Consider the following 27791-nt stretch of genomic DNA (forward strand, 5'->3'; position numbering starts at 1 on the left):
TTCACAATGTGACAAATGTATAATTTAAGTAGGTTAATTACATAACAATTATAAAATATATCACATTTGCATTATGAAATAAGGGAATTCACGGTGATAGTTTCGCTATTTTCATTAACCTGAGTCACACTGTCTGGCCTGTAATCATCAGTCTTGAACATGACTGTAAATGAGTCAAATTATTTCTGTCCTGTTTTTGGTCAGCTGCTGGTTTCCTGACCCAATCCAGCCACTTTTTGTTCAGCGCTGACTTGGTGAACATAGGGTTAAGTTTTCCTCTTCCAGCGTTTATCCCTCATAATGGGATGTGCCTCCGAGTCGCTCTGCTGGTTTAAGCCGCAGCAGGTCAACATATTCAGCGCAAGAGGCGGTGCGACATGGGCTGAGCCTATTTGCAGGGAAATGAGCTGTGGACTGTGAGCTGCTCAGTGGTCGTGATTTCTCCCGACGAGGAGCTGGTGGGCCTCCGACAGACATGGCGACACGTGGAAGTGTGTGGCCGACAGGAACCGCCGGCCGTCGGGTGGATTAACCGGGGATCGGGGTGAGCGTCGGCGGGCAAGGACCGAACCATTTTTTCCGCTCCCACTCCTCGGAACCCTGCGATGCGCTCCGTAGAGGAAGCGGGTTTCGCAGACATCCGGAAAACGCATCCATGCGCCACGGCAGCCCCGCATCCCGATATGCTCCTGACAACACAAAGCCTGGCTTCAATTAGCTTCAGTTCAGAACCGCACATGCAAATCGGCATGGGTGCGTCAAAACGGTCTTTGCGCTTTGTTTTGTGGCTGAGGCTTCGGAGTGCAGTTCTGCAATGAGACCGTCGGGGATGATCAAGTAAGACTTTATTGATACATATTTCGACAATATGGCTGATCAGAGCAACATTCAGTCCGCCGCCTCCAAGAGCATCCGGCCCTTTAAATCCAGTGAAGAATACCTGTATGCCATGAAGGAGGACCTGGCTGAATGGCTGAAGACCCTCTACGACCTGGACGTCACTGCGGACACGTTCATGGATGCGCTGGAGACGGGCTGCGCCCTGTGTCGGCACGCCAACACCGTGAACCGCGCAGCGCAGGAATTCCAGTCGGAGAACCCGGAGGCTGCGAAGTCCATGAAGGTGCCGTCGAAGGATGTGGTCTTCCAGTCACGAAACGTGATCCCCGGCTCGTTCCTGGCGAGGGATAATGTCTCCAACTTCATCACCTGGTGCAGGCAGGAGCTCTGGATCAAGGACGTCCTCATGTTTGAGACCAACGACCTGGTGGAGAGATGCAACGAGAAGAATTTCATCCTGTGTCTCCTGGAGGTGGCGCGGCGGGGGTCCAAGTTTGGCATGCTTGCGCCCATGCTGATCCAGCTGGAGGAGGAGATCGAAGAGGAGATCCGGGATCAGGAGAGCCTGCGGGCCGAGGGAGCCGAGCAGGCCGAAGAGATGAGCTCACCGAGCAGGTGTTACAGTCGGAAGGAGAGCTGTCACAGTGTGGAGGATGAGGAGGAACCGGAGCCGGAGCCGTACGTCTGGCCGCAGAAGAGAGTTTTATGCGACATGCGAAACCTGGATGAACTGGTGAGTTGTTGATGAAAACATGAAGTTTCTTAACATTGTTGTTTTCTGATGCTATACTCACTAAAGGTGGATTCAAGTAAATTGTAGCATCATTGAAAAGTTAAGCCTGTAGATTAATTACGCAGTTATATCATATCCTTGATGATTTATGGCTTTCAGACAACATTCAATTTGTTAGAAAGTCATTACCATGCATAAGACCAATAAAACCAACAACTTCTAAAACAAAAAAATGACCTACACAAGCAAAGGAAGATTGCTGACTCGACAGTTTTCCAGAATACAGCCACTGACGCCATCCACATAGAGGGTAAACCACAGAAGGTCATTGATAAAGAAGCTGGCTGCTGTATCCAAGCTTTTTTTTTTAGAGGATTTTGAGGCAAATGTGGCATTGATTCAACAGTAGATGGACAGGAAAGAGGGCAGAGAGAGAAGAAGACTCGCAGAAAATGACCCAGGGCCAGGAATTGAACTGGGGACAACCGAGTTGAGGACTGAATAAGGTGTGCCTGCTCTGTCACTGTCGTTGCATATCCAAGCATATTGTAAAATTGAGTGGAGGGAAAATGTGTGGGAGAATAAGCTGCACAAGCAACAGGTAAGCGTTTAGTGGGCAGTTTCCACGGTGGGCCATGGTTTTGGGAGTCATGTCATCTGCTGAACAGGTCCAATGAGTTTTCATGAAGTCTAATGTGTTCCCAGCCATTTACCAAGACATTTTAAGGAACTTCATGCTTTCCTGACCTGAACCACACAGGTAATATGCGGATTGTTGTCAGCAGGAGAATAAGAAACACCTGAGCCAACAATTGAGACAAGCTGGAAGCTGCTATGAAAGCAACCTGGGCTTCCTGAGCACCTCAGCAGAACCGCAGGCTGAGCTCCATGCCACGGCCTCATTAATGCAGTAATTCATGCAAAAGGAAGCCCAACCAGGCACTGAGTGTATGTAGCATAAACTCAGTACTTGGTTGGGTACTTGTACATGTATGTTTTTATATTGGGTTTATAATTTTCTGAGAAGCTAAATGTGCTTTTATTATTAAAAAAAATAAAAATAATCAAAATAAACCAAAGTAAACACTGGAAATGTATCATTCTGTGTAATGAAGCTGAAATCTATTTTCCTCCAGAAATGAAATAGCTAAAATAAACTAACTTCTCAACGATATTCTAACTTAATGAGATGCACCTGTATGTTTGCCCACAGGCAAACTAAACGTGTCATATCTGCTTTATAACTTGTGATGATTTCTCTGCTCACATGTTTAAGGGCCAAAACATGTTTAAGCTTTCCCCCAGGACATAAGAACACACTTTCCCACAACAACTCTCCCTTTAGCCTTGGCTCAAAGTAAATGTAATCCAGCGTATTTTGTTCCCGTATTTTAGCAGCTGTTGGGAATCCTGATTTCTCCCAGAGTAATGCATAAGAAATGTGTGCAAGTGTCTTTCTGAAAGTGTCTTTTCAAGTTTGTAGGTTTCCTGTAGTGTGAGTGACTGTGCACATATTTTTTAAATCTTTTTCAACCAAGCGGTCAGAAAACCCCCATCACCCACAAATGATTGCTCTTCCTCACGAATGACTTTAAAAAAAAACAAAGACTTTTTGAGTCTCTTATCAGTCAGCTTGGCTACTAATAATAATTAACATAACACTGATGCCACAATTAGCTCTCTGCAGCAGCCACCAAATGTTGTTTTACTCCAGCCTTGTTTGGTTGATCTTTATTAGAAGTTGCTGGACCTCAGCAGACCAGAGCAAAGCCAATGAGGCAGAACACATGCTTTGGCAGGGCTACAAGAATAGTGGTGGAGTTAATATTTTCATGCTGATGAGAGGAACAATGCCCGTCTTTGACATCGATGATCTGAGAGCCAACGGGGCAGCAGGAGAGGAGACGGCAGACGCCGGGCACACTCACGCTTTTCAGACAGCAGAGTGGAGCGCTTTTTTTTTTTCTTTCTTTTTGTGACCTCTGCAGACAGAAATAGCAGGAGGATGTTCTCTGTACTTGTCTAGCATCCGAGTTCACACACTCTTCGCTCATATGACTGAGGATTATACAAGCCAGCGCATTTTGGGACAGAACGTTTAGAAGGAACGCCGCTGATGCATATGCCCGTCTTTTCCTTTTCAGTCACAGTCCCTCTGCCCCTAAGCCGTCACAGTGTCATGTGTCAGAGAAAGAGAGACACTGGGACTGCAGAGCTTCTGACTGATATTGAAAGCATCCCTCTCGGTTATCTGTCTGAGAATTCAGTCCTCTTCCTCTTTGAAAACTGCATTGTAGCTGCAAAAAACAGAGAGAAGTGATTAAAATAAGTCACTTAAAACAAAAAAAAAAAACTAAACAAAAACAAACAATGAACTGTTGTTGGATAGGAGGCTGACGGATTTATGTAGCTGAGTATTATCAAGGGTATTTTTAAGTTGAGATATTTATTTAATCTTTACAGCTGCTATTTGTCTCACTTTTTCCTGCAATTTAATTTGACTATTTAGCATATCTACTGTAATGGTCTCATTATGTAAACTAAATGACTTACCCGTTCCAAATGTAAAACAAACCCCACAACTGCTCTGCTAGTCATGCACAGTCCTATTTTATTACATGCTTTTCACTTTAGATTGGATTGTATCAAAGATGTCTCTGCAGATGGCTATGCTCCAAACCCTCAGCCTGGTTTTCATATCTTAGTGAGGACATAACAGCTAAATCATTGTTTACATCACGTGCAGTACATCATGAATAATCCCATGAATCCAGTTTAAATTTCAAGCAGAAAATGTGAGCTGCGCTGTTGACCTGTGTGAAGCCTTTCACTCCAAGGCCACTTCAGCTGCACTGACTCCCAGCAGCAAGGAGGTCCTGGGTTCAAATCCTGGCCATGCCCTTTCTGCTCGCAGTGTGCAGGTGCTTGGCGTACCAGTGTGGATTCTTCCCAAGTGCTGCGGTATTTTCCCACAATTCAGATAAATGTGTGATTACAAACACAGATCAGTTAATTAGTTACTTTTGTAACTAATTCTCCTCAGGTTTGTGTGCATGGTTGCTGCCCAGTGATAGACTGGTGATCTGTGTAGTTGACCATTAAAGAAATTCAACTTCTCCTCGGCAACCCATCAAGAATAAACACAAGCAGAAGATGGGTGGATGCTCTTTAGCTACTCAGACTATTCTACATGCTGCGTCATTTCAAATGCTGGTGTGTATGACTGTACTCTTATAAATTAATTTGTGGTTTCATAGTCGGAGTATTCCTGTTTGTTTAAGATTTGGAAATAATTGAAATCCATATGATTATTCAAGAAGACTGAGAATGTTTTATTGATAGAAAGCTTAAAATTGAGCTTCCTCTTAGCGTCTCAGTAATTATAGAGTCGTTTTTTGTTTTATAAAATAATGCAATATAATAATAATAATGCAATTAACTCTGAAAATACCTATACAACGGTCAGGTGACTCGGTAGGCGGATGATGTGTCGCATCCACTACTTGCTGGATACAATGAGGATTAGCTGTTGACTTTTCTTGTTACACACCCTCATGTCAACATTCACCACCTGTACGTCTTCCTCTGATCTGCTCCTCTGATCTGCTGCTGCTTACTCATATATATATATATATATATATATATATATATATATATATATATATATATATATATATATATATATATATATATATATATATATATATATATATATATAAAGTGATAGTGTTTATAGAGAATAAGGATGCAATATATTTGATTGAATTTCTTCAGTCAGCGTCATTCCTTCTGCCTGCTCACTCGTGCAAACTGGTTCATATCTTTTCCCACCTCAGGCTTCACGTTCAGTCCTTCTTTAGTTCATACGTGAGCCGTCGCTCCCTTCCCCCACCCCGTCTCTACCCCGGAGACACCAGACCGCAGAGTGTGACCGTGTGTTTTGTTGGTGTCCTTGAAGGTAGGAAAGGAATAGGCAGCTGCGGTTGGCGGGGAAGCAATCGAAAGCAGACATCTCCATCTCTCAGCGAGGACTCCTTGTGATTCAGAGAAGAGAATGAATCTGTCTTATCGGACCCTGCTTCTATTAAGCTTTGGGCTCAACCCGGGCATTCATGGAATAAAAAAAATAATAATAAAAAAAGGGGTGCAGACAACAGACAGTGCGCCTAGAGTGGCTTCACTGTACACTCTGTTAAACCTGACTGCAGTGGATGCTACTTTGGGAGGCAGGGCTACAGTGGAGAGAGCGAGGGGGAAAGTAGGTCATCCCGCTTTGCTTTGGACCACACTCAGATGCTTTGCTGAGGGAGCGTGGCAGCCTTCAGTGTCACATGCGCTCATTGTCTTTAGCGTTTTAAAGATTTTTCTGTGCTGCAGCCGTCGCTCCTTTGCCTCCTCTCTGTGTTCGGGGAAGCAGGCCGTGGATGGAAACGGCTGACTCCTCACTTTGCATATTACCCACTTTATGCCTTTACTGGAGCGTTTGATGCCATCAGCTGATCATTTGCATGGTTGCCATTCAATCAAGTGTCTGTCTGGTCAGGCTTCTTTCAGCAATTATGAGCTATCACTCAGTAGGTGTTTTCCGCAACAGCCTGATCTCAGACGGACGCTGAGCATGAATTCCCCCAACGTTTCCCATGAATATGAGTGCAGAGTGCTGCTGAGCCTCTTTCGAAACATATCGGCAAACGGGTTAGACTCTGGACTGATATTTAACTTCCTGATCTGATTGATTGCGTTGTTGTTTGATTGCAACAGAGGCATGCACTTATAGCACTCGATGCCTTTCAGTTTCTGTTATCTCTTCTGCACCTGATGGGCCGTTTGTCATGTTGTCAGAAGACAAGTATCGATTTACAGAGAATAACTTCCCTTGCCGCATCATCCCTTGTATGCCGTGGAGCAGGTACGATTACATTTTAGCCATGCTATCTGGAGTACCTACACAAATCATGAAGCTGCATGAAGGCCTTCTTTCAGATAAAGTAATTGTTTATCTAACAGGCACCTCTCAGGTCCCCATAACATGATGGTTGTTAAAAAAAGATAAGAAACAGAGAAGATTTTATACTGAAGTTTCTGATTGGATAAGAAAAGAGACCTTAGGATAGTATGTTTACAAGTAACCCCTTGAGATGATAATGGTTATCGTCGACTTTTGTTGGGCCAATCTTTTCTCCTGTTGTGACTTGCTTAGCTAAGCAGCTGCTGTCTGTAACCTCGATGAGAGCTGCTTCAATTTTTTTTGCTTAGTCGGCGAGAGTATGGACATATTTGCAGAGCCTTAAAAAAGTATTCATACCACTTGAGCTTTTTCAACCACATAACCTCAATGTATTAATTGGACTTTTAAGTGATGGACCAATGCAGTGTAATACGAAAGGTGAAGCATGCCCGAATAAACCCAGTGGCTTAGATCTTCTCCCGTTTAGGCCACCTTCATTACGCTTTAATGGCAAAATGAATCGTTATCGCACAGAAAGGCACAAATAGCCGTGGCCTCTAAACTCATTATCAATGTGTACAATCTATTCCTCCTCCCCATGTGAGTGTTTTAACTGATCTACGTGACCCAGAGGCGTCCATCCATCTGTTTTTCTGTCACTCCTCTGCTGGTTGGGCCTGTTGCACACACACCTCACCAACTCTGTGCTTCAGCTCCATCCCTCAGGCTACAGCTTTAACATAATTAGAAAACATTATTGTCATTCATGCTGTAATTTTGCACCACCCTGCACCCCGTGCTGGTTACAAAGTTAATTTGTGCGCAGACCGTGTTGCATTTATGAGCTACAGATTGGAGCAATTCTGGTTTATTGTGTGTGTTTGTGTGAGGGGAAATAAAGTTAGATATGTACAATGGTGTACATATTAAAAACATTTTTATTCTGCCAGGCAAGTGCCCTCATCGGGTTGAATCTCTCCTCTTTCTCTCCTTATCTTATGTTTTTTTTCCTCTTCTGGAAAATATCCAGGCTTCAGGCCGTGGAGAGATAAACTGAAAGAAGAGTCTTGTTCTACATTTCTAAAAAAAAAACAAAAACTTTAAATTCTCTGTTCTCTGGTTTTTAATACATCATCCTACAAAAAGAGGGAAACTTGAAGTGGGTTGTGATGTTTGTTCTTTATTGTTTGGAGTGTAGCAGCACTTGTGCTCTGAAGAAAGCCCATAAAACGAGCCAATAAAATGAGTGGACCAGCACACCTAATGTTGATGAATGCGCTCCAGCAAACCGCCTGGGCCTGAGATGAGTCACGAGGGGCAAAACTGAAAATGAGCTTCCCAAAGTGTGAGGAACTTCCAGGCAAGAACTCTGCATCAGTAAAACAGTGCTTTACAAACATATTAATGCCCCGTTAATTTTTGGTAACATTCTTCTGTATTACAACCACAAACTTTTATTTTATTGGGATTTTATGTCATAGATCGAAACACAAAGTAGTGCATGACAGATCAGGATTACTAGTAAATTTCCTAAAGTTTTTCCTTAGCTTAGGATTTCCCTCTAATTAGTCCATCCTCCCATCATCTGCAAACAGCTTCGGATGGACTATCGCATAAGATCCCAGTATAACACACTGGAGCTTGGGTTTGTAATGTGACAAAAAGTTCAGAAGTTCAAGGGTCAGGAATACATTTGCAAAGCCCTCTAAGTGCAGACACACTTTGTAGAATACCGCTTTGCTTGGCCATAATGTTATTTTCAAGGCCTCCTGGTAGTGTTAAATGTATAATCTATACTTGAATCAATAAAGAAAATGGATAGTAAAACCTAAACAACTTTTTATCTCCTCTTGTCCTGTTTCCTGTGCTCTTCCCAAGGGACCTGCCTGCCTATCTCTGTCATGAAGGGGCCCTTAGAAGTTTGCAGGTCAGGAAGGAAAAAAAATTAGGAGATTGTTGACTCACTCTGGGCAGATATGACGCGATCTCAGCAGAGGCATTTTTAAAGGAATGTTAATTATACCTGAAACAATCCGAGGACAAATGCAGAGGCTCGGCTTAAAGAGAACATAACTCGTTTCTCTTTCTGTTCTTAGGGAAAACACGTCCGCGTTGCTTATCTTGAGATAGAAACAGGAGGTTCTAAGAAAAGCGTAGTGGGGGCGTGCGATCTAATGTTCAGTCACTCTTTGCTTTTCTCTCCCAAACATCTGCAACTCTTGCTGAAATTGTTTCTCATCTGGGTCATCTGGGTCTGTAATTCCTCCAGTAGTTTTTCTCAGCGTTCCTGCTCACTTCCGCATTTTTCCTGCCTGACCTTTTCTCACTCCTCCCCTTCCATCTCCATCTGCAGTCTGTGTGTGTGTGAATTTATGTTTTAGTTTCAGTATTTCCAGTCTTGTTGACACGGTGAAGACATGGGAAGCTGCACACACGTCACACCAAACTGTCTACAATATAAACACTTAAACTGTCAGAGTGTTTATTGATTGGATTATCATTCAGAGACGTTATTGTTCATTTTCCTGCTCTGTTCTTCATGTGTGAGTCGTGGTGCTCCTCCCTTAAAAAAAAACCCATGACCTCAGTTGAGGTGAGTACTAACTGCACAGTGAAAAAAAGGAACAGCCGGGCTGTGTGTGTGTTTGTGTCGGTTGTTATAGCAATCTTTCCATTAACTCACCGGTCGCAGTTTTTCCAAAATGGGCTGGTCATTTTATGAAGCTGAATAATAGAAAGGGTAGCAGAGAAAGAGTAAAGTGCCCAAGCAAAACGACAACAAAAATAATAAATGGTATGTACTATATAATAATTTTAACAGCTCTACGTTTTCTGTTCTGTTGTTTGATAGTTACATTCATTTCCATGACAGAAACAAGGAAATATGTAAAATGACGAGAAAGGGGGAAAAAAAATAAAATAAAAATAAGCACAAGGCAGCTGAGAAAGCAGCTGAAAGTGATGACATTATACGTTTGCGCCACCATCCCAGAGTACAAGTACACCCAGGAAAAAAGTAGTGATAGGAATGTCTGCAGTTTGAATTTGGGTTCAAAACGTGAAGATTTATATTGCGATGTTTCCAATGAGGAAAAGTCATGAGAAATGTCTAAGAGCAGTCAGTGGCTTGGAATTGTAAAAACCATTTGAAGGCGCTCTTGGTGAACTGAACCTTCCTGCAATTCATCACTGTGGTGAACAGTCACCCGTAACGCCAAAATGATGCCAGTATTCACAAAGATTGAATTTTTGCTCCTGTTCTGACCATCATTACTCTGATGTTCACATATGTGCATCAGCATGTTCCTGTCACCAAGTCACACACTTGTGTATATAATCAGCTCATGCTTTGCTCCTGTAGGTTTTCAACATTACAGTAACAAAATGTCATTCTAAAGGTGTTGTCTGTTTCACCACCCTGTCAATCTGTCTGCTGTTAGTTTTTCCTCACATTTTATTTGGATCTTAAAAGACGCTTCCAGCTCTATAGCGAGGATTTTTTCAGGGATAAATGCGCCATAAATGCCTTGACTAACATCAGTATATATTTTTTAATCATTTTTTAGATGTAGTATTTACTAAATATGTAAACACGGAGCAAAACAGTTTTTTAAGGCTCGTAGGAGAAATTTGTCATCCTGACTTGTTTACCTTCATGTTTTTTTTTTGTTTCAGAAAATTACCTTTAAAGAATATTAACGTGCTTTGAAAAGCAAAGGAAAAACTGATTTCGATCAATTTGTGCTTCATACTTTCAATATTTGTATTTTTTTTTCTGACGCTAAAATATGATGCATGAACTTTATCCTCATATTAACCAGCAAAGAGACTTAAAAAAAATGTGCAGAGTGGATGAAAGAGTGAAACAGTAAGCTGAGGCTTCGGTGCAGCAGGTGAAACGGAGAACGCAGCTGCAGGTGAGACGCAGAGTCTTAGTGCTTAGAGTCGCCCCTCTTTAATTAGCATTGGATGAAAAGAAGGATGCCATTTAAAGAAAATAACAAGGTGCCACTTGCCAGAAGCAAAGTATATCCCTAAAGCCTGATGTACTTCATGAAAGGCGCTGTAAACATCTCGGGTTTAAAAGCGCGCAACCCGCAATCTTCTTCTAGCGTGTCATTTGATTATTTCAGTGCACCTCACCTCCCCTGTTGTCCTTGCACACTAAGTTAAGAGGCATCTACTGATCCCGTCCTCCTGTGCTTTACGCCCCTTTGGTGCTCCACTTTCTCTACCTCCTCGTCAACAAGTGTGCACACGCCTTCGTCTGAGAGAGAGACGCCAAGGCAAACATGCGGGCCGTCCAATCCAGACAGAGCTCCGGCATGTGCAGCAGAGGGCTGATCTCACTCCGCCCTGCAGTTGTGTCTGGACTCCTGGTTGCCTAATAAGCACCCCCTTCGACCACAGCAAGGGCGCCGGCTCTGACTCCCGATTCAGATCCCAGCTGGCAACAACCGGCCTGCTTACATCCTCATCATCATCTCCACCACCACTCAGTGCTCTGGGCTGTTTTTTTTTTTTTTTTTTTTTTTAACCCTTTAGGTTCATGATGCCACAAGCAGAGAATGTGTCATTAGCTGCTCAGAGTGAGAGAGAGAGAGTTCATTATTAAGCGCTGAAATGTGCTTTTGAGATGTTTTGTGGTGAGCTCAAAAACCATAATTGTGTAACAGGATTAGGTGAGAGAAGCTTTTATTATGATAAGGCGGCCAAGCACGGTGTTTTATCACCGAGGAGGTGCTTGGAGAGGAGATTTGGCAGGACGATGACTCTCCAACATCCTCCAACTCTCTGGCAGCCAAGAGACTGTTCATCTCTCACACTGTGAAGGAGAGTCATTGTTATGCTGCTGCACTCTTGTCTAGCAAGTGCTTTAATCCCCAGTTACACATAATTATGACTAAAACATGACCTCCTCAAAGAACAGGAAGGCATCTCTGTCAGGCTTCCCCCTCATATATGTGTCACCTTTTTGGTTGTCGTCGTCATTGTTAAAATAATGTGTGTGTGTGTTTTTTTTTTTCTTTTTTGTTCTCATCAGGTACGTGAAATCCTTGGCCAGTGTTCCTGTCCAGCTCAGTTTCCTATGATTAAAGTGTCGGAAGGGAAGTACAAAGTAGGAGACTCCAGTGCGCTGATCTTCATCAGGGTAGGTCTGATCTATTGGAGTTGTTGTTTATCAAACTGCGTTGTGTTTTACTTTTGCACTTGAATGTGCAGTACATATGTAACTTTGAATACATATTTCATTAGCTTGTTTCACAAGCTTTGCTAAATAGTTAGCAGATGAGTTCTTCTCTTGATATGACTCAACAATTAAATGTTTACTTTAAAACTTGATTGAATTTCTACGATTGCACTAAGCCGAATGAGGAAACTAAAAAAAAAAGAAGTGTATTCCTGCCTTTTGATGACAGCCGGGTAAAAATGATAAATGGCATCCAGTGAAAGATTAATTTTTTGCAGATTTTTCTATATATAAGGCACACCGGATTATAAGGCGCACTGTCGGCTTTTGAGGAAACTGAAGGTTTTTAGGTGCGCCTTATAGTGCGGAAAATACAGTACATAAATATTTATCGTCATCAGTGGTAAAATCGCAGATAAATTCAATCACTTGAACTCTATTATTCAAAACCTATTAGTCTTTTCTGTAAAGAAAATGAGTGGAGTTTGACAGTATTTCAGTAGCAGATTAATAACTTCATGACTGCTTTCTTTGTATTCTCTTCTGGCGCAATGAAGAATTTCATCATAATGACTGTACCGAATATTGTGCAAGGTAACTTTTGCAGGTGTCTTTATTGGAGCTTTGTCTGTACACGCACTATAATGTCGAAATAAAAAAATTATTTTCAACCATAACTGAGCCTATCTGAGAGTTCTGCTCTTCAGAAAAAACTTGGATAACCTCAAGTGACTTTGTTCAATCCCACAAAATAGCTAGGAAGGGAATGCGTTGTCTGTCGCCATGCTTCAGATATCAGAAGTATGTCATGTACTTTAGGCCCGCTCTTCTTTTGCAAAATAAAGGTGAAATCTTGAGAATGACGTTGGAATTTGATTTAAGGGTAAAGTTGAAATATGAGAGAAACGTTTTGTGGTTTAAGTGAAAATATTGACAATAAAGTGGAAATAAAATTTTAAAGAAATGGCAAAATCCTGAAACTGCTACGTTCTCTCCAAGCAGGTTGGGTCAGCGTCGAGTCAGCGTCCATCCTGACTAAGAGTTAGCATCCACCGTGTTTAAGAGAACATACTTTGTTAATAAATCCTGTTCTAAAGTGATAGCTCATTTACACATGCTGCGATTGTTGCAGGTCTTTGCTCCAGTGTTTCAACTTTATTCTTGATATTTTTCTCGCTTGTCACTCTGACTTTCTTCTCGTCCTTTTGGCTTCGTTGTTGCTATACATTTTCAGTTTTTATCTCATTGCTTTGCCTTTCTCTCTCTTTTTTTATACAACATTTGAAATTTAATCACAAAACAAATAAACAATAAAAAAAATGATTTCCTTCTCATTTTTTTCCTCCAGCTGTCTGCCCCTAATACTTTGTCATAGTGAAATTGAGTCACTGACAGAAACTAAATGAAACGGTAAAACCAAAGCACCGATCATAAATGCTGTAAGCTACAATCATTCTGCTGCTATATTTGGCACCGAAGAGGTTCAGTAATTGAGTGGAACCGTATGGTGCCAGCATATGGCATCGTGTGTTGTTCCAAGGGTAATGAAGCAACAGATACTGTGTAAAACTCAGCTGCTTGGTTAATTCGGACCACTTTAAAGTGCTTTCATGTAACGGCTCTGTGATTTCTTTGTCTTATGAGAGTTTTTACAAGCTGCGTTTCTCTGGCCCACACCCGGGAAGCAACCTTTTCTATGCAGACGCAAATAGAGCGTTAGGTAATTTCCTGTGCTCTCCTTATCTTGGCTGAAACTGCCGGACTGTTGTCATGTTTCTCCCAGTTTGGGAGTTGATATGTACCCTCATCGTTCTTCTGGGCGTATTACAGGAAGGCCAGTTCAGAAGAGATCGATTTGGTCTCTCCTGCCTCGGCTGCACCGGAGCCAGATTAATGGACTCTTTGGATGGTTTTCCAGTTTCCATGTAGTTAAATTACACTATCAGACTCTTTGGCTGCAAGTTCTAGCATTATTTGTCATTTCTGGTGGCACCATTTGGTCTTTGCCTTTGATATAATGTCCAATGGGTTGTAATGTATTGTACCTACTACATTCTATTTTGAATTACAGTATGCAACTCTTAACACAAACAGCTGTATGAAAGTAGTTAGAGCATAAACAGTAGATTCAGTTTTACCCTTTGAATTTATAAGATGCAGTAATCTGCACCAGTATTTCTCCTTCTGCTGATAATATACATAAATGCTGAGATCATTTAAAATGTTGGCAAAATGAGGCAAATTTGTAGTTTTTGTTTCAGTGTATAATTATGTCCATGTGATGAATTTGTTTTGCCTACATCAGTCCAAGATGTTTTGCATAAAACCTTTAAAATAAATCCCAAATCACAGAAAATACACACAGGTTTCAAAGAACATCTACAGGTGAAAGTCGATATTTACATAACTCGCATAAAAAAAAAGACAAACTTTTTTTTCCACATAACACTTTTATTACTTTTGTACTTTTGTGTGTTTCAGTAAAAGCTGTTTCCATTCATTTCTTGAAATGTTGCTGGTAAAGCTTATTTCATCAGAATTAAACTGATTTTAAAATTCCCTGTCCTCTATGGTGCTCGTCTCTTTCCCTTTCAAACATTTAGTCTCTTTTTAGACAGCAGTTTACCTTTGGAGTTGCAGAGAGTAAAAACGCTTGATGAATGACTTTCCTTTTGACTAAGATGCTTTTTTTAAAATGTCATAGAGAGAGGATTTTCCATCCTTTTTTTTTTCATGCCTACATCCAGTATTGACATAATGTTTGGAGAAAGATCCAGAATTTGATGCAGCATAGGTTCATTTTTAAGGTTTTTTTTTTAAATTTTTTTATTTTTTTAAAGTAAGGCAATCATTTGTGAGTGTTTAAGAACAAACCAGCTGAACACTGTGATTTTACCATAAGGTAAGAGGAGAATCCCATTCCTCCTTGTGTTTCCTGACATCTTATCACTCTTAAGTTGCTCTGTGAACTGTTTTTTTTTTGTGTTTGTCTCTTTAAGAAGTCCTCTCAGTTCAAGAGTCATACTTGAGACGGTGTTGGGGTTTGAGATTGTTTTCATGTCTCGGAGCCTCTGACTTGTCAGACTGGCTCTCTTCATGCTGTTTCCTCCTTCTGCTGATTCATCGCTGGGGATGACAGTGAATATGCACTTGCCTAAGCTCCAAGTGCACCCAACACACTTCCTTTATTCCTCTCCTCTGATTTAAAAGCAGCCTACAGACTCCTATTCAGCTACTAAAGCTGTGACAAGGATCTCACACTGATGCGGGATGAAGTCATGAAAGCAAACATCACCCTGTGAGCGAAGGGGTGGTGGGTAATGGGATGTTTTTGTCCTTAGGGTGTGGGTTACTTTTCAGAGGGAGGAGAGGCTCCAGTCATTGAGAACAACAGCTGAAATGAACCACGAGTTTAATATCGGGACAGTGGTTGAACACGCCTCAGCAAAGCTGACAAGAAGCCTCTCTGTTTGTTGTTCCCATAGAAACAGGGGTTGTGTCTCTGTGGTCTTAAAAAAGCCCGTGAAGTCCCCCCCCCCACCTCAGCAGGCAGCAGAGCTGCAGTTTTGAAGTGGAACATGGTTCCTTCACAAGCAGTCAGCCGGGGGGGGGGGGAACTCTTCAGTGATGCTAATGCATCATGTATGTATAATGATCAGAGGGAGAAAGTCGTTACCTGAGGAGACAAGTGAAGCGCAGTGATGATGAATGAAGGAATTAATACAGTTTAAACTTATTCACATTTTCTTGTATTACAAACCCAAACTCCAAAGTGTTAAGTATTTTGTTTCTGCATATCTTGCAGGATCATCATCATCTTTGTAAAAAATTTTTTAAAAAAGCCCAAAATCAGTCAGATTGGATGAAGAGTGTCTCTAAACTTTAACTTTTATGTCTTGTCACAGATATTCTGTTGAATGGAAACACAGGGGCCTGTACGTTGCTTCGTCCATGTTTTTTTTTTTTTTTTTAACTTTGAACAGCTTTTCCTTTCTCACCATGACGTATGTTTAGGTGGATCCTTACTGTTATTTTCCCATCAGGAAAAGGGATATCACTACTGTTCTCTAACCAAGCTCTGATGCCTGACAGGATTTTTTTTTTCTGACTCTGTTTACTAATTAAGTGACTTATTAGAGCAATTAGCTGGTCTGAATTTTCCTTAGGGTTAAAAATAAAAATAAAATTGTAAAAACCAGTAAAAGATAAAAGATTTTCCTCCAACTTCTCAATTATGCTTCTTTAGGTTGGATTGTCACTTAAATTCCCAATGAAACACATTCAAATTTTGTTGGTGATGTAAATTCTGGAAAGGTTAAAGGTGTATAAATACTTTTGCAAGGTCTGGCCTCTTTTAATATTTTATCATTTACTACTACTTCTCTGTTAATGACTAATTCATCCACAGCACAGTGATTTAGTCTCCTGCAAAATGACAACAATATTAAAGGCTTTTGCTCTTCACTGAAGCCTTGTATTCCCAGCTGCTGGTACTGTTATCACAGCCACTCACTGTGATAAAATAACAACAAACAAGTTATATGGACATATTCAAACATAAAACAAATATGCATGAGTGAGAAAGAACACAAATCTTCTTTAGCTGATGTCTGACGGCAGAGATGCTTAAAATATGATGGCGTGTTTCGGACCACGTGTAACTGGCTTTGCGCTGCGGGCTCGTGGTGGTCACACAGCATCACACAGAGAGTAAACCTGTTACTGGCAGGAGGTCAGAGCAGTGGTGAGCAAGCAGTTTATAGCAACTGCTTTGACAGAGATAAGCAGATGAGCTGTTTTGATGGATTTCATGTAGAAGGGCACCGAGGCAGAGGAAACAAAGTCACACAAGTCAGACTGTAGAGTTCATCTGTTGTCGGACTTCTCTTTTTGACCACAGTCATGCTGATAAGATGCAGAGCCACATGGGTGAATGCAAATTAAATAAATCCGTGCCAGCTCACTCAGATTTGACAGTATGGATTGCCTTGGATGCCCTCGCATTCGGCAGGGGGTGGGGGTGGGAGCAACCTTTGAAACATGTGGCAGACAGACTGTTACACAACCCGAGGGAGCGGCGGGCTGCATCCACAGAGCTGTCACATCAAGGGAAATGCACGGCTTCAACAAAGGCGGCCTCTGCCTGGAGGGAGAGAGGCTTCTCGGCCTGATGTTGTGGGTGTGTGCTCAGAAGTGTGTAAGGGAGGGGAAAGTGACACACACGCCAAACCCTCCTCTCTTAGCTTATCCCGAATCCCCCTTTTTTTTAATTGCTCCTGAAAAACAAAATCTCTGTTGGGGAGACAAGAGGACAGCAGAAGAAACTTAATACAGTGCAAAATCATCCTGTAGAAATCCCAAATGGAGAATATGCCGTGTTTTTGTTTCTTTTATTATGCTGCTTTACTTTGTTTAATCATAAACAACCCTTTAAATGGCAGCAGTGGGGGGGGGAGGGGGGGGAGGTGCGGAGGAAGGAGTGGAGGGGAAGTGAGAGGAGGGGGGAATCCAGACTTTATGTAACGCTGAGATTCTGCCTGCCTGCCTTCAGCAAGCGGCCCCGGCTTGTAAAATTTCCATATCAATGGAGTTTTTGTGTTCAATCAGGTTTATTTGTGTTTGAATGTGCATGTCTGTTCCATTCCCTTCATCTATTGAAGCCTTGTTTTCTCTTCCCATCCCTCAGGTCCTCCGGACTCATGTGATGGTGCGTGTCGGAGGGGGCTGGGACACGTTGGAGCACTATTTGGACAAGCATGATCCGTGTCGCTGCGCTGCGTTCGGTGAGGTCACTTCCTGCTCTCCTTTTGGCCCTTACAAAACAGTTTTATTTTTTATGTGTTGCATCATTAGTAAAACTCGTGAGGTTGTAGGCCTAACTGTAAAATGTCAGAGATGTTGGATAAACTTTTTTCATCGCATTAATCCCACTGTTTCAGTTTTGCTGACTCAGACACCTGGGGTCGTTTAGCCGGTCTGCGTCACATTGAACCTTGTCTGCAATTACATCCTGATTAAAAAATAAAAAAGAGAACATGTAGGTTTGGGAAATGCTACAAAACTGCCATTTAAAATATGCAGTCACTCCACTGCCCACACTAACCCATAATGCACATGTGCAACGTGAGTCATGCCAACCCTATCATTCACCAACGTTTTTCACCACAAAGCACACAAGCTTTTAAAGCAGCCTTTAGAAGTCTTAGAAGTAAAACAGTAAAGGTTTTTCTAAAAATCTAGTTTACTAGTTGCACAAAAAAACTACTCTGACAAATGGTAAAACTGTGAAATACTTTAGACGTTCAAGAATATAAAGAGAATAACCTGAATAAAGCATGTTGGAAAAGCTTGTAAACAGTCTTTTATTACAGAAACTGAAACTTCTGACTTTAGTTTGAATAAATGTATTTAGTAAGGGGGGGGAAGTCCATTACAGTAAATACTGACAAAGTTATTGATGCCAATATTGTTTTTATTTCTTACACTCCCTTTGAAATACATTTAACTAAATCCTTTTTTATATCAAAACTTTTTTTTTTTTTTTTTATGTTGCACACGCTTGATTTGTAATCCTTAACGTTTTGTGACCCTGGAGGATAAATATGGCCTGTTTCTCTTTGCCTCTGGTCCATGCGATTGGGCGAGGACCCATATTTATTTTTCCACCACGCAAAGTGAAAAGGACGGTACGAGAGGTAAAAACTGTAGTTTTCAGAGAACCTCTGATAGCTGCAGCCACCAAGCCTCTATAGCAACCAGAAGTTTACATATACACATTTTGTCACGCTGCCTGAAGTTAAATTAGATCAAACTTCTCTTGTTTTAGGTTAGTTAGAGTTACCAGCGTTATTCCTATTAGCTAAATGATCCAGTAATTACAGAGAGAGGAATGACAAGAGCTAAATGCATCACTGGAGAATTTAGCAAATAGAAATAATTTTGGTATTTCTATCTGACCTAAAGCAAGACATGTTTGGTCTGTTTTCACTTCAGACAGAAAAAAAACAAAGTTGTGTATTTTTATTTGATGCACACAAAATGTATATAAAAGTTGGTTATTGTTGGTTGAAACATTTTAGTTTGTTCTGGTGTAAATTAAAGAATGATTAATATGTGGAAAATCACCTCATGTCCGCTGTATGGTGGAAGATCTGCAATGCTCTAGGTCTTTTTGTTAGACTGCAAGAGCATACATTATGCTAAACAAACATTTTAAACCAAATTTGTTGGATTCTGCAAAGCATATATCTTTTAAAATTAATCAAAATCAATAGACTCAAACTCAATCTTCAGTCTGTCTTCATAGCCATCTCAGTTCTCAGACATAAAATCACTAGAAAAGCTGTGGATTGAGCTGGAGAGAAGAGAGCGTAAGCGGTAACCCAGCAATGTTGTTGATACAGCGAAACAATACCCAAAGTCACTCCTAAAATCCCAGCTTCCTGCATGTTTTGAATGTTTCTCTGATGCATCACACCTAAATCAAATGTATGTTGGTTTTTTTTTATAGCCGGCTACAGCAGATCTTGACATCTTACAAAGAAACTAGTTCAGCTATTTGAATCAGCAAAGAATAATAGTCAAAGAGCTCCGATCATGTAAAATGTGGCCAGCACTCCAAAAGCTCCAGAGGGGCTGGAAATGTTTTGTAACGCTAGAGGATGCACATAATAAAACACCTCATCAACTAATTAGGACACCGGTAAACAAGTCCAAAAAGAAAAATAACAGGAATGGGTTTGCCACACTGTGAGAATTTGCACTGGAATACAGTGAAATACGTCACTTGCCTATGAAAAGGACCTGCATTTATAAGATCCAAGTAATTTTAGAAAAAACCTATAAGTGAAATTGAGAATGCAGAAAAGGCATACAAAAATGCAGGGTGATTTGTTTCCAACAGTTTATATACATTATTGTGTGGTTATAACATTTTAACCATGCAGTATTACATTTTGTTCTTTTAAGCTTCTTACTTGTCATAATTATAAAATGTTACTTGAGGCAGTGAATTGCAAAGTATGTACATAACACTGGTGGGTGAGGCCTACCATCTTAAGCCAAAACACTGCTAAATAGTCAAAGGATCAGTATCTCTGTAGCTGACACCTACTGTTATGCCCTTAACCACAAGAAGCAACGGAACGATTGTTTGTCCTGCTATCTTGTTGGACTTGTCAAACTGCTTTTACTGACTAGTTTATCAGCAGCTCATCTGTGTCAAACAGCAACTTCATTTCATCAACTGTTTCTCGGGTCTCAATGTGATGTGGTACATTTCCTGACCACAGACTTAATCGTATAAGCTCTTGGTCACTGTTGGCTTAACGTTTAATGTGTCTTCCCACTCAGCTCACCGCTACCACCAGGCTAAAGCAAGTGGTCAAAGCCAGGGAGCCCAGAGCAAGTCCTCCAGTGCCCACTCCTCCCGCTCCACCAGCCCAGGTCCACACTGGAGGAACGAGGGCATTTCGACTTACAAACCCAACGACAGGCGCTCCTTGGAGCCTCTCTCTGCTCCAAGTGTATCCTCTTCCTCCTCCTCTTCCTCCACACGACCTGGTCGATCCCAAAACCCCTGTGTCCGTACGGAGGTGGACGCCGCTGGAGCTCGAACTCTGCTCCCTAAGGCGCAAAGAGATCGCTCGGAGCCGCGCCACTTTAATCCTCTCAGGTGAGCATCTTCGCCGCTGTGCAGGTGTGCAGATAAGTCCGATACGGGGTCTTACAGGTGTCCTCACTGAGCATGCTCAGCTTCTGCTGCCCACTCTGTGGTGTACACAGATGGGCGCGCAGAGAGCGAGACTTGCATACAGTGAATAAACATGCCAGGAAACCACAGATTAGACCAGAGCAGATTTATCTAATCTCAAGTGACATTGCGTCCATAAATCCGCCTCTGCATCACCCTGCAGCGCCCTCTTGTGGACAGAAGGTAGACAACATTTTGTAAAAGTAACTTCACTTTTTTTTCCTCCCCTCCACTTTCATTCATATAATTATCATAGGGAAAACATGATGAGATGCTGAATTTTTCTTTTTTTTTCTTGGTAGACGGAAACCACATTCTCTGATGTGCTGCACTTCCCTCTTAGCAAAATACTAACCATAAAGTTCAGATTATTATACATAGTTCAATAGATTGTAAAGACAATAAGATAAAGAAAATTGGATTGGTCTTTCCCAGTAAACCAGAGTTTAACTGTGTCAGAGATTTGGACAGTTAGTAAAATCTAACTGGCTCCAAGCCTGTGTGTGTCTCATCTGTCTTCTTTTAGATCGTTTAGGGTTCAGTCACTGCAACAAGGGATTCAATTAACTCTCCATAGATGATCGAGATCCTCTTTTGACAATACTTGACGGATTCAGATTCAAATGCAGTCAAATTTGATTTTGGTAATAAAAAAATAAAAATAAAAAATGAAATTGAGTTGTTAATGCAAAGTGTTAAAAAAGTTTTCCATCTAAGAAAATCTGAGTCATTGACTTTACAGACGTCCCTCCTGGGCAAATATGTGGGGACAGAGGAGGACTGATTGCACTTTGCTGCATTTTCAAATACCTTTGCAAACAATTATGATTATGATGTCTCATAGTCACAGCTGTTGAAGAATGTTATTCGCCAATGCAGAGTATCAGTTTGGTAGTTTGATCAAATCAATGGCAATGCTGGCATGCACTTTGTTTTGATACTACTTGTTGATAATTGTACTCACATCTTTTTTCAATTATTGAACGTATAAAACTATAAGACAATACAGTCTCTTTTTCACTGGGAATATCATCATAAAAGCTGGCAAACACTTAGATCGATAGGGATAACTCTATTGTTTGATCACTGCTCTCTGTTTCAAGCCCTGCACATGAAAACAGTGTCTGATTTTTATAAACTGGCTGCATTAAAGGTTAGTCAGCATTAGATGGTACAGTGCAACTGCACAGTTGCAATTTTCAATCAATTTAAATATCACCACCTCTGTTCAATCAGGTCTGTGTGTGTCTATCTTAGTTTCTCCTCCAGAGAATGTGAGTAGTAAGCTGATAAACCCGACAGTCCTCTAGGTATGTGACAACAAAGTGGTTTCTGTTTGTAGAAAGGCCAGTGGTATGCGTTAGGCTCGAAAATCTGTGAGACTTCTAATCCTGCCCCCAGATGCTCTCGTCTTCCTTGTAATCCCCCCTCGCTGCCACTGCTCTCTGTTGCAAGACACACATGAGCCTGGCGTCAGATAAACTGTGTGCGGTGCAGCTCGATGCACGCCACATCATAAAGTGAAGGGGGGAAAAAAACATATTGGTGTTCTAAGAGCTGTGCCAGAAGTTTCATATTTTTTCCTCGAATATTGAAATACAGTGCCTTACAAAAGTCTTCACCACCCTTGAACATTTTGAAAATCTGTCATGAGATGACCACAAATTTTACTGTAAGAACTTTAGATTTTTATGACTGAACAACACAAACTTTACAATGAATTTCAAGTGGAAATAATTTGAAACATGGTTACTTTTACACATAAAAATCTCAAAAGTTTGGCACTTCAATCTCAAGATTTGAACATATTTGAACAGCGCTGTTCAGTTATGGCACTTTACAATCTATTTTACTCTCAGTAAAATACGTTGTGCAATAACCCTACAAAGACATTATTGGTTGTAGGATATCACAATGGGAAGTTGCATGTGAGGCACTGTGTAAGTAAATGACTGAATGTTGAGATAGAAAGGTAATGGATTTTAGGTGTTACTTTATTTTTAATCACTGTCTGCTATGCATGCAGGAATAAAGAAACGTTGACAAGACGTCTCTCCGGAGATAGTGACTCTTCTACAGCCTCCTCTAAAGGAGGAGGCGGGCGGCAGTCACTCGGTGGCCCTTCACGGCGCTCTGGTGAACAAGTGGTACTGCTTGTCAACCGCAAGGAAGGAAAGCATATGATTGAGAGAGCAGGAGCAGGCAGTCAAACCCCATCCACACGTTCCTCGACGCCCCGTGCACGCAGCCAGTCGCGGGAGCGTTCTTCGCTTCCACCAGCACTAAAACCCAACCCACCAACAGGATCTTCTGATGGTACACGGACGTCTCGAACAGACAGAGGGCGCTCTGTTGGAAATGATGGTCCGAGGAGGCTCCATGTTCCTCGTTCTCACAGCCAGAGTAAGTTAACAAGCAGCACCTTGTCAAGTGATAGCAGCCCTGCACACTGTTCCTCTCCTCGGACTTCCCAGCGCCCACCTCCAGAAAGACAAGCAGATCTGCCTAAGCAGGTAGCCCCGTCCTCTCCCAGGGGGGGCGTTGCTTTCAGTAAGAAGCAGCAATTCTCATGCAACAACTCGCCAGTCAAAGGAGTCCAAAGCAACAACAGCAGCCCTGTCAAGAAGACTGTCACTACTCCCAGACCCCAAGTGCCCCGCTCACCATCCACAGGAAAAGGCAAGCTACTACCCCCTGTCACCTCCGGAGGGCGACGTCCACCACACTCATCTCCTCGTAACTCTAACAACTGTGCTACCCGCTCCTCTCGACTCTCACAGGCTCCTCAATCAGCTGTTCAAGGCCAGCCTAAAAACATTTCTCACGTGGAGAACCAGGAGGCTAGAGAGGATGGGCCTGGGTTAGGATACCAAATGCTGCCGCCATTTGACCCTCAGATAGAACAGGACCTCTATCGCAGCTTCGAGGCTGAGTTTCTGTCCAATTCCCAGCAGGTCAAGGGGAATTTTACTGGTAAGGCTGTAGGAAGAGCAACGCTGCAGGCAGCACATGCACTCACTGAGCCTGCTCTGTCTGATTCTGCTTCTTCTTCCTCTAACTCCTCCACTTCTTCCCTAAATGTGGGTGCAAAGATCGGAAGCCTGCCTTACCTCAAGCAATCCAAGAGGACTAACCTCCAACACTTCCCACCAGAGGACCCTTTAAATATACTTTATGGACAAAATCTTGGAGAACTTGAGCGTGAACACTGGGGGGACTGGAAAGGGGGTCTCAAGAAACTCCCCGCAATTTCTAGCTTAGTAGAGAAAAGGGAAGCTCCAGCTTCTTTGCCTGGCCTTAGAGATTCCAAGTCCGATGAGCTAATGAACCATATCCCCTCCCAACCTGCTATAGACAGCAGGAATATGAATGGAGAACATGGGTGTTCTACTACAGGTGGGCTCTCAGGTCAAAAATGTCCACTTGACTTGAGCTCAGTGACAGAAGGAGACGTTCCCCTAGAAAATCACCTGCCTAATCTACCATATGATCTTGAAAATGATGACCCTCTGCCTCCAGAGGGTCATCTATCACCCGTACCCCTTGCACCATCTGAGGACTGCTCTTTCCAGGACTCCTCAAGTGAAAACTCCTCAATGTCCTTTAGCTTGAGTGAATCCCGCTCCGGGTCTCCTCCAACATCCTTAAAAATAACCAATGGGGAAAATGGACAAAGCAATGAAGTTCCGATCTCCGAGCACAAACCGGGTGTAAAGTTAAGGCCTCGTACTGATGACAGGCTGCAGAACACGCCCTCACGAATCCCCACACCTGTCAGACACAAAAATGTTCACACTAACAAAACTCTGTCCCCTTGCAATACGCCGCCGCTGTCACGTAAGACCGCCCATCCTGCTTCATGCAAGAACTTGCACCAGAACTTCACAGACATAATCCATCCTCAGTCTCACTCTCCAGCTGTAGGCAACAAAGACTGCTCCTACGCTGCACAGGGAAGCCTAGACACTGAAGCTATAGCACAAAACTGACTGCTGCAGCAGGCTCTTTGACTACTGTGTAATTGAAAAAAAGACTTACGTTTGGGCTAAAAACTGTTGTCACTGCATGTTAAACAACTTTTCATTAAGGATTTTTTTTTTTTAAAGACACACCGATAAAAGAATTGTGGCTGATGTCTGATTTCTGAATTTTAGAAAGCTTTGACCTGCCAATACTAATTTTTGTTTATCATGAGAAGTTGGTATTTCAAGTACTCTAAAAGGTAATGTTAAAAATACAACAGTTGCTGTAAAACAGGGTTTTATTAATGTAAAACACACATTTTAACAAGCTAATGACTGTCTCTATTATTATTAGTAACATTGTTGGTGTAGACTTTAGATGCTAACACTAACTTGAGTATTTCCTAAAGGCAGGCATCATTTCTAGAACCGACATTTTCCATGGCAGACAGAGGTTAAAAACTCAAATGTGTGAAAATGAGCAGCTTTACTATTTGATGTTTAGCCTTCCTAGTATCCACTGAAGTAAGCTCTGAGTAATTTTTTCTTTTTGCCAATATGCCAAAAGATCATCAAGCCAGGTATAGATTGACATCCTGATGCGGAAGACTCGTTTCTGTAATTTAGACTTTTTGCACAAAATGACCCAAACTTCAAAATTTCAAAATGAGCGACATGACCAGCAGCTGCCGAGGTCTAGTTTTTGGGAATAGCATTAGCAGCCAACACGGCTCTGTAAGAAAGAGTTTTGTAAATTATTTTAAGTTTGAGTCCTCTATAGTCAGTAACTTTAGCTCTAGCCCTACGGTTTAACTCGACTTATTAATGCTTTTAGTGCCTATAGTTTGATAACCTGTCTGCGTTCACCCGGGCTGGTCAAGCTGTAAATCATCTGATTTCGGTCACTAGCGTATTTCTTGGCGTATCTCCGTTGTTTTCCTGTTGGGGTCCATTTTGCTTTTTTTGCACTCAAGCCAAATCTTTATTACCAAAGTAATGGTCTTTATTTTTATTATGACATTGTTTGCATGGGGCTGTTTTTGCCAATCATAGTTTTTTTTTCTCTCCTAGCTGCACACATTCTCACAGTTGACATCCAGAGATAGAAAGGACATATGTGCTGCCATGTGCTGCACCACAGGGCGGGCATGGTTAAGTGCCATGTATTTGAAGCTTCAGCTTTATAAAACTGCACTAACACTAAACCAACGGCCAAATGGACCTTTTTCTTTTGCAGTTGGTCATCGTCTCTCAGTTTACTTTAGTAGTCAGAATACTGGTACTAAAGCTGTAGGATTCTGCACATTGCTGATGTTAATATGAGGTTTAGTAGATAAATACATACATTTTACTCATTGTGTAACGTGCATACTCAACAACATAGATGCAGCTGACCTCGTGATGCATAAATCACCAACTAATTCAGTCATCATAGTCAAGGTTAATAATATTTATTTAATTCTCAATTTCTGTCTAATTTGGTTATTTTAATGCAGAATATGCTTTTAATTTATACTTTTAAATGGATAAATTATGAAAAATATAAAGAGATTTGTGTTAAGTGCGTCATTGTCACTGAAACGGAAAAGTTGAGAGCTCCTTCTTTGACCAAACAGCACTCTGGTGTTCAGCGTTTAATATGTGTGAGCAGCAGGAATCGCACGCTGACGAGAATGAATGTGTAAATACATGCTGGGTGGGTGTTTTTGTAAATACAAGGCATGGAATATACAGTTTTAATGTACATACGTTGCTGTAATAAGGCCCATCTTGCCTTAGCTATGCAATTCATATATGGTGTTGGAAAATGCCTTGACAACTCCCTTTGCCTTAAATGTTTTGTTTGTCATGAATTTATTTTTGAATGTTTTTGTAGCTTGAATTCGGTAACACTATAGTACCATAATTTACTGTTTATTGTGAAATAAATTGAAAGTATTTAATGTGAATGTTTTTAAAAAAAAATTGAAGAACATTGGCTACTTTAATTGTACATTAAATTTGATGTAAAGTTACACTCCATGGGAAATCCTAACGTATTCCATCCTGACTGTGGTGGCAATTAAACAAGCTGGTGGTGACATCTAGTGGCTAAAAGAGACATTTGTTGTATTTTTTTCCTGCACATGCTTATATTGTCATGATCTGGCGCTAATTAGAACCAGTAAGAATGGAATGACCCAATGGAAACATTGACGCAAGGCGCTAACTTGAGCGTCTGCAAAGGGCTTGAATAATTGATGGTGTAACTGGATATGGAGGTTTTCTTTTGTTTTCAAGCTGCTGTTGCATCGGTACAGGACACCAGACTCCAGAAACAACTACAGTACTGTTTTATGTAATCAAGAGGTGCAAATTTTGTCAAATGAATTTGAAAGTATAAAAGTTTTTGCTGAGACTTCAAAACATCGTATATTGAGGGTTTTAGTGTGAATAAATGTGGAATATATGCATGTTTTTGCAGCACACTGTAAGTGAATGGGCTAAAAAGAAAGTGTAGAGATTGTGTGCATGTATGTATGTACATATGGTATGGTAATATGTATAGAGTTGGAGTAAAGAAGGAAAGGATGTTGATCTAATTTATTTATTTATGGCGTCAGCTCTGACTGGGCTCAGATGACCTCTGTGTCCAGTGGACTGAAGGTGAACGGGGTTTGGAGAATCCAGCAACGTGAGGAAATCTGTTGAAATATTGCCACCTACGAAAATGGAACAACCCTTTTAAAAATGAATATTTGGCTTAGTTTTTAACTTTTGAAGATGCACATAGCCTTAAATAATTTAGTCTGCGTCAGTCTTGTTGGAGCCATAGGTTTTTACTTGTATAAACTTATTATCTAACTTGTTATCTATGTTTTAATTTGTTGAATTTCAAATTTGTTTTGATGCGTTTAAATATCAATTTTACTGGTAGTCTAAATCTACCAGCTACATAAGCTGTGACATCAAGAAAGCATGAAAAAATTGTTGACATTCATAACTTATTATTTAAGTTTAAAAAGCCTGCTTTTTGTGCACACCGTTTTAAAATGTCATGAGACTCTCAGACTCTCACTTGTCTTTAATCTAAATCGGTGAAATCTGAATGTTTGTGATGTAATGCCATTTTACCAAAAAATAAATAAATGAATGAAGAAAGATGTACAGATTGCTTGATCTTGTGTACTATGTAAGTACACAAAAGCGATACTGAAATAAGTTTTTTTTCCTTCTAATTCTTAAAATGCTTTCAAGTTGTTCTTGTAATAAACACTTTTCTTCTGAAATTGTTTTGCCTGTTTTATCTCATTTAATTAAAAATAATTACACATATTTATTTAGATATCATGATTCTATGTAAACTCCACGAGTGTTCATTATAT

At 41.2% G+C, this 27791-nt stretch overlaps 1 protein-coding gene across 1 annotated transcript; it reads left to right on the forward strand.

Moving 5' to 3' along the window:
- The first annotated feature begins 277 nt into the window (after positions 1–277).
- On the forward strand, positions 278–27695 carry gas2l1 (growth arrest-specific 2 like 1). Its single transcript, XM_081610661.1, has 5 exons — positions 278–1573; positions 11566–11673; positions 17399–17495; positions 20065–20386; positions 22491–27695. Exons 1-5 carry the CDS (start codon positions 869–871, stop codon positions 24451–24453), a joined length of 3195 nt encoding a protein of 1064 aa, XP_081466787.1. The 5' UTR covers positions 278–868; the 3' UTR covers positions 24454–27695.
- The last annotated feature ends 96 nt before the right edge of the window (positions 27696–27791 follow it).

This window comes from Poecilia reticulata, chromosome 9 (genome assembly GCF_904066995.2).
Source record: "Poecilia reticulata chromosome 9, P_reticulata-male-v2, whole genome shotgun sequence".
Taxonomy (NCBI): Eukaryota; Metazoa; Chordata; class Actinopteri; order Cyprinodontiformes; family Poeciliidae; genus Poecilia; species Poecilia reticulata.

Excerpts from the sequence above, each read along its gene's own strand:
- gas2l1 (XM_081610661.1), top strand. The coding sequence starts at position 869 with ATGGCTGATCAGAGCAACATTCAGTCCGCCGCCTCCAAGAGCATCCGG. Across the intron at positions 11,674-17,398 it reads GTGCGCTGATCTTCATCAGG|GTCCTCCGGACTCATGTGAT; the intron begins GTAGGTCTGATC and ends CCCATCCCTCAG. Across the intron at positions 20,387-22,490 it reads CGCCACTTTAATCCTCTCAG|GAATAAAGAAACGTTGACAA; the intron begins GTGAGCATCTTC and ends CTATGCATGCAG.